The sequence below is a fragment of the Procambarus clarkii genome, chromosome 40, assembly GCF_040958095.1.
Source record: "Procambarus clarkii isolate CNS0578487 chromosome 40, FALCON_Pclarkii_2.0, whole genome shotgun sequence".
NCBI classification, from domain to species: domain Eukaryota; kingdom Metazoa; phylum Arthropoda; class Malacostraca; order Decapoda; family Cambaridae; genus Procambarus; species Procambarus clarkii.
In genome coordinates this window covers 22,762,596-22,769,770 of record NC_091189.1, presented here as the reverse complement: position 1 = coordinate 22,769,770, position 7,175 = coordinate 22,762,596, and the positions used below count along the sequence as shown (strand labels likewise).

Genomic DNA, 7,175 nt, shown 5'->3' with positions numbered 1-7,175 from the left:
ACTAGACTGGACTAGAGCTGGACTAGAGTTGGACTAGACTAGACTAGACTAGACTAGACTAGACTAGGGCTGGACTAGGCTGGACTAGACTGGACTAGGGCAGGACTAGACTGGACTAGACTGGACTAGACTGGACTAGGGCAGGACTAGACTGGACTAGACTGGACTAGACTGGACTAGGCTGGACTAGACTGGACTAGAATGGACTAGACTAGACTAGGGCTGGACTAGGCTGGACTAGGGCTGGACTAGGGCTGGACTAGACTGGACTAGAGCTGGACTAGAGTTGGACTAGACTAGACTAGACTGGACTAGGGCTGGACTTGGCTGGATTAGACTGGACTAGGGCTGGACTAGACTGGACTAGACTGGACTAGGGCTGGACTATGGCTAGACTAGGGCTGGACTATGGCTAGACTAGGGCTGGACTAGAGCTGGACTAGGAATGGACTAGGCTGGACTAGATTGGACTAGGGCTGGACTAGGATTGGACTAGACTGGACTAGGGCTGGACTAGGGCTTGACTAGGGCTGAACTAGGCTGAACTAGACTGGACTAGACTCGACTAGGCTGGATTAGACTGGACTAGACTGAACTAGACTGGACTAGGGCTGGACTAGGGCTGGACTAGGGCTGGACTAGACTGGACTAGGGCTGGACTAGACTGGACTTGAGCTGGACTAGAGTTGGACTAGACTAGACTGGACAAGGGCTGGACTAGGCTGGACTAGACTGGACTAGGGTTGGACTAGACTGGACTAGACTGGACTAGGGCTGGACTATGGCTAGACTAGGGCTGGACTAGAGCTGGACTAGGAATGGACTAGGCTGGACTAGATTGGACTAGGGCTGGACTAGGATTGGACTAGACTGGATTAGGGCTGGACTAGGGCTGGACTAGGGCTTGACTAGGGCTGGACTAGGCTGAACTAGACTGGACTAGACTGGACTAGGCTGGATTAGACTGGACTAGACTGAACTAGACTGGACTAGGGCTGGACTAGGTTGGACTAGACTGGACTAGACTGGACTAGGGCTGGACTAGGCTGGACTAGGCTGGACTAGACTGGACTAGACTGGACTAGACTGGACTAGGGCTGGACTAGGGCTGGACTAGGCTGGACTAGACTGGACTAGGGCTGGACTAGGGCTGAACTAGACTGGACTAGGGTTGGACTAGACTGGACTAGGGCTGGACTAGGCTGAACTAGGGCTGGACTAGACTGAACTAGAGCGGGACTAGAGCTGGACTAGACTGGACTAGACTGGACTAGACTGGACTAGGGCTGGACTAGACTGGACTAGAGCTGGACTAGAGCTGGACTTGACTGGACTAGACTGGACTAGACTGGACTAGGGCTGGACTAGACTGGACTAGACTGGACTAGGGCTGGACTAGACTGGACTAGACTAGACTAGACTGAACTAGACTGGAGTAGACTGGACTAGGGCTGGACTAGGGCTTGACTAGGGCTGGACTAGGGCTGGACTAGACTGGACTAGACTGGACTAGACTAGACTAGACTGGACTAGGGCTGGATTAGGCTGGACTAGACTGGACTAGACTGGACTAGACTGGACTAGGGCTGGACTAGGGCTGGACTAGACTGGACTAGACTGAACTAGATTGGACTAGGGCTGGACTAGGCTGGACTAGACTGGACTAGAATGGACTAGACTGGACTAGGGCTGGACTAGGGCTGGACTAGTCCGGACTAGGGCTGGACTAGACTGGACTAGAGCTGGACTAGGCTGGACTAGACTGGACTAGACTGGACTAGGGCTGGACTATGGCTGGACTAGACTGGACTAGACTGGACTAGACTGGACTAGGCTGGACTAGACTGGACTAGGGCTGGACTAGACTGAATTAGGGCTGGACTAGGGCTGAACTAGGGCTGGACTAGGCTGGACTAGACTGGACTAGGGCTGGCCTAGGTTGGACTAGATTGGACTAGACTGAACTAGACTGGACTAGGGTAGGACTAGACTGGACTAGACTGGACTAGGGTTGGACTAGACTGGACTAGGGCTGGACTAGGCTGGTCTAGACTGGACTCGACTGGACTAGGGCTGGACTAGGGCTGGACTAGGGCTGGACTAGACTGGACAAGGGCTGGACTAGACTGGACTAGGGCTGAACTAGAGCTGGACTAGACTAGACTGGACTAGGGCTGGACTAGACTGGACTAGGGCTGGATAAGACTGGACTAGGGCTGAGCTAGAGCTGGACTAGACTAGACTGGACTAGGGCTGGACTAGGTCTGGACTAGACTGGACTAGGGCTGGACTAGGGCTGAACTAGACTGGACTAGGGCTGGACTAGTGTAACACCACTCTATTGTAACACCACCCTAAAATGTACCACTATAATGGAACACCACTATAATGGAACACTAAACTATCCTGAGTAACACTTCCTCATCGGTTGCACTTGATAACACTGTTATGAGCTGACATATGTTGGTTACACCGGAACCAAAGGTACACTGCCAATAAGGAAATGCTAACCCAAGGATTAAATACGCTGCCACCATCTGCCTTTGACCATTGAAACTATATCAAGCAACGAGGCAAGAAACATTGCTTGACTTGGAGAGTACTTTCTATAACTGTCATTAATTATGGGACGGTTGTCAGCCACTATATCCAAAAGGCTAAGAGGATTCAACAATTGACACAGACGGGAAATTTCACGTAAGTTTATTGAGACCAAAATTATGTCAATCACCAATTATAAATCCTATCCTAACACTGGCAAAAAGTTAAGAAATTTGGACATGGAACAAAAACTCAGAGATCACACACATTACCTTAAGCTATCTGTCTCTCCATGGCTGAGATGTTCTTCACAGCCCCGTTCTCGATCCCGGTGTACCGCCCTCTCCCCTTCCTATGTTCCTACAGGCCCTCTATATACAACCCCCCACAGGGGGGAGGGGGAGATCTGCTGTTGCTACCCACCAAGAGTGTACAAACACTCAATAAATATTTCAAAAAGCTTGTTTGACATTCACCATACACTCTTCAAGAGAGGAGTTATTAATTACATGTGTGACTGACCTCTGACCTGGCCAAAAGGGGGAGATCCAGGGATGTTTACACATAAGAATCTGGAGTCTAATTTCCTTGCATGAAATATTACATACTTGAAACTATGCTGACTAAGACTAACCCAGGAATTTTTAATCAATATACAAGATAAACCGGAGGTCATCTGGGCTGACCTCTTGGAGAAGGCTTCCCTGGGTGTGAACTCTAAGGGGGGGGAGGTCCAGGGTGTTACACTAGACTGGACTAGACTGGACTAGGGCTGGACAAGTCCAGTCAATGCTGACCAACATACATAACAATGCTGAGCAGCATACATAACAATGTTGTCCAGCATACTTAACAATGCTGTCCAGCATTCATAACAATGCTGTCCAGCATTCATAACAATGCTGTCCAGCATACATAACAATGCTGTCCAGCATACATAACAATGCTGTCCAGCATACATAACAATGCTGTCCAGCATTCATAACAATGCTGTCCAGCATACATAACAATGCTGTCCAGCATACTTAACAATGCTGTACAGCATACTTAACAATGCTGTCCAGCATACATAACAATGCTGTCCAGCATACATAACAATGCTGTCCAGCATACATAACAATGCTGTCCAGCATTCATAACAATGCTGTCCAGCATACATAACAATGCTGTCCAGCATACATAACAATGCTGTCCAGCATACATAACAATGCTGTCCAGCATACATAACAATGCTGTCCAGCATACATAACAATGCTGTCCAGCATACATAACAATGCTGTCCAGCATACATAACAATGCTGTCCAGCATACATAACAATGCTGTCCAGCATACTTAACAATGCTGACCAGCATACATAACAACGCTGACCAGCATACTTAACAATGCTGTCCAGCATACTTAACAATGCTGACCAGCATACTTAACAATGCTGTCCAGCATACATAACAATGCTGACCAGCATACTTAACAATGCTGACCAGCATACATAACAACGCTGACCAGCATACATAACAATGCTGACCAGCAGACATACAATACACACATTTACGCCTGTCCTACACAATCAGAGTTCTAGATATGTTCTCTTACATATAATATTTAATTACTGAGTGCTCAACCACAGAATGTGATTAATGTGCGTTTATAAAGGTGAAATGCCATTTTAACTACCTGACACATATATGTATGCCCATACACATATATGTACATACATATATACATATCTCTCTTACGTTGACTGGGTAAGATAGCTGTTGAAACTAGTATGTTATCCATCACTTAACCACAGATGATTAAGATGTCTTTACAAGCTCAAGTTATATTTACATCACATGTATTATATAAGCGATGCTTTACATAGTCACTCGTGGGTACATGTGCAGTATATCATCAAGTGTTCAGGTATTCAGATAGTGTTTACAGAGTTCAGCATATCTCAGGCCAAAGGGGACGCAAGTCAGTCAATATGGGACATTCTACAATATATATATAACGATCAAGGGAATAGGTGTTTTCTCCTTCACGAAGTTGACACATGGTGTATTGGACACTTGAGTTCTGAGAAACCTGCCAGATACGTCTATATCCCAGGCGCATTCTGGCCACTATAACATCACATTGCCCAGTTCTTGCTCTATTAGTTCTATATATATATATATATATATATATAAATGTCTCCTTACGGTACTCAACATAATGTTTAATGGGACAGCTTCCAGGACCTGCAATGCTGTTGAGATGAGGCCACTAGAAATGGTAGCCCTCAGGTAAATACGTGCCACAGTGTGAGTCGAGAACGTACAGTGTTCTCTGCTCACAATTTGGGATTCCCGTTCGATTCTCGGGCGGGACATAAATGGTTGGGGAGACATTTCCTTTCTACTAATGTTTCTGCTCGCCTAGCAGTAAACAGATACTCCGAAGTTAGACAATTGTTTTGGGGTTGCATACAGGGGAAAGGTTAGTAGTTTAATCTTGGGAAGGGGGGGGGGGCGGAAGCAAAGAGAAGGAAACTATCAGGGGAAAGTACAAAGCCATTACGACTATATAGCACTGGGAAGGGATCAAGATAAGGATTTGGAATGGGATAGGACGTGGGGGGGGGGTTGGAAGGAATGGTGCCCAAGCACTTGGCCGATTGGGGATTGAACGCCGAGCTGCAGGAAACATGACCGTTGCTCTACCGTCCAGCCCAAGTGAATGGGCAACCTTGGGGGAAGTTTGATACAATTCTATGTAGACAGGCTTCCAGTCCTCGGCAAAACACATTATACGCTCTCTAGAATAGACTACCCTAAAAAGTACGGTACAGAAGCTAAAGAGACTCGTTTTCCGTGTGTTCCAGCTGTGTGCGGCCATAGAGTAGCCAGCGGGCGAGCTTACCCAGCATGCTCAGCACGACACAACCAAGCTAGTGTGGTGTTATTGTGCATCTCCGTATTTATTTCAGTAAAATGTCTACTACACCTCACAGCAGGAAAAAAGTTTGCTACTACTACGACAGTAAGTATATTGTGAACCCGTACGGCTCCTCCGGTGACTCTAAACTAAAGTTTACTTCGTGTTTAGTATACAAGAGTAAGTGACCGCGGATATCTCTACCCAAACAATCGGTAACTTAGTAATTATTTTCATGGGGGTTATATATATTTCCAAATTACTACATCACTCACGGTATGTTTGGTCACTTGGGCCGTGTGTGGCTCGGGGATTGTGAGTGGTTGGGAGGTGTTTGGCCGTGTTTGTTGTCTTGTGGGTTTTGAAAGTTTTGAGCGAGGGAGGGATGGGTAGTGAGCGCGTACCGTAGTGCGTACGTGTTTGAATGGTGGTCACAGGTCATGCACTGTTCTCTCTCACCTCTCATGCTCTCCTCACCTCTCATGCTTCCCTCACCTCTCAAGCTGGTCATGCTCCCCTCACCTCGTGCTATCTCACTTACCATGCGATCTCTCACCTCATGTGATCTCTCACCTCTCATGTGATCTCTCACCTCTCATGTGATCTCTCACCTCATGTGATCTCTTACCTCTCATGTGATCTCTCACCTCTCATGCGATCTCTCACCTCTCATGCGATCTCTCACCTCTCATGCGATCTCTCACCTCTCGTGCGATCTCTCTCGTGCGATCTCTCACCTCTCGTGCGATCTCTCACCTCTCGTGCGATCTCTCACCTCTCGTGCGATCTCTCACCTCTCGTGCGATCTCTCGCCTCTCGTGCTATCCCTCTCACCTCTCATGCTATCTCTCTCGCCTCTCATGCTATCTCTCTCGCCTCTCATGCTATCCCTCTCACGCTATCCCTCTCACCTCTCATGCTATATCTCTCGCCTCTCATGCTATCTCTCTCGCCTCTCATGCTATTTCTCTCGCCTCTCACGCTATCCCTCTCACATCTCATGCTATCTCTCCACTCATGCTATCTCTTGCCATCTCTCTTGCCTCTCATGCTATCTCCACTCATGCTATCTCTCCACTCATGCTATCTCTCTTGCCTCTCATGCTATCTCTCTTGCCTCTCATGCTATCTCTCTTGCCTCTCATGCTATCTCTCTTGCCTCTCATGCTATCTCTTGCCTCTCATGCTATCTCTCTTGCCTCATGCTATCTCTCTTGCCTCTCATGCTATCTCTCTTGCCTCTCGTGCTATCTCTCCACTCATGCTATATCTCCACTCATGCTATCTCTCACCTCTCATGCTATCCCTCTCACCTCTCATGCTATCCCTCTCACCTCTCATGCTATCCCTCTCACCTCTCATGCTATCCCTCTCACCTCTCATGCTATCCCTCTCACACCTCATGCTATCCCTCTCACACCTCATGCTATCCCTCTCACACCTCATGCTATCCCTCTCACATCTCATGCTACCCCTCTCACACCTCATGCTATCTCTCCACTCATGTTATCTCTCTCTCCACTCATGTTATCTCTCTCTCCACTCATGTTATCTCTCTCGCCTCTCATGCTATCTCTCGCCTCTCGTGCTATCTCTCCACTCATGCTATCTCTCTTGCCTCTCATGCTATCTCTCTTGCCTCTCATGCTATCTCTCTTGCCTCTCATGCTATCTCTCTTGCCTCTCATGCTATCTCTCTTGCCTCTCATGCTATCTCTCTTGCCTCTCATGCTAT

The 7,175-nt window shown here is 47.7% G+C and overlaps 1 protein-coding gene across 2 annotated transcripts in view; it reads left to right on the top strand.

Annotated features, from left to right (window-relative positions):
- Positions 1 to 5,388: 5,388 nt before the first annotated feature.
- The window catches only part of HDAC1 (histone deacetylase 1), a 38,507-nt gene continuing 36,720 nt past the window's right edge, over positions 5,389 to 7,175 (top strand). For both annotated transcript variants that reach the window (XM_069338856.1, XM_069338855.1), the window contains exon 1: positions 5,389 to 5,545. In XM_069338856.1, the coding sequence (XP_069194957.1) occupies positions 5,497 to 5,545 (49 nt within the window). In that variant the 5' untranslated portion in view covers positions 5,389 to 5,496. The remainder of the gene's footprint in view (positions 5,546 to 7,175) is intronic.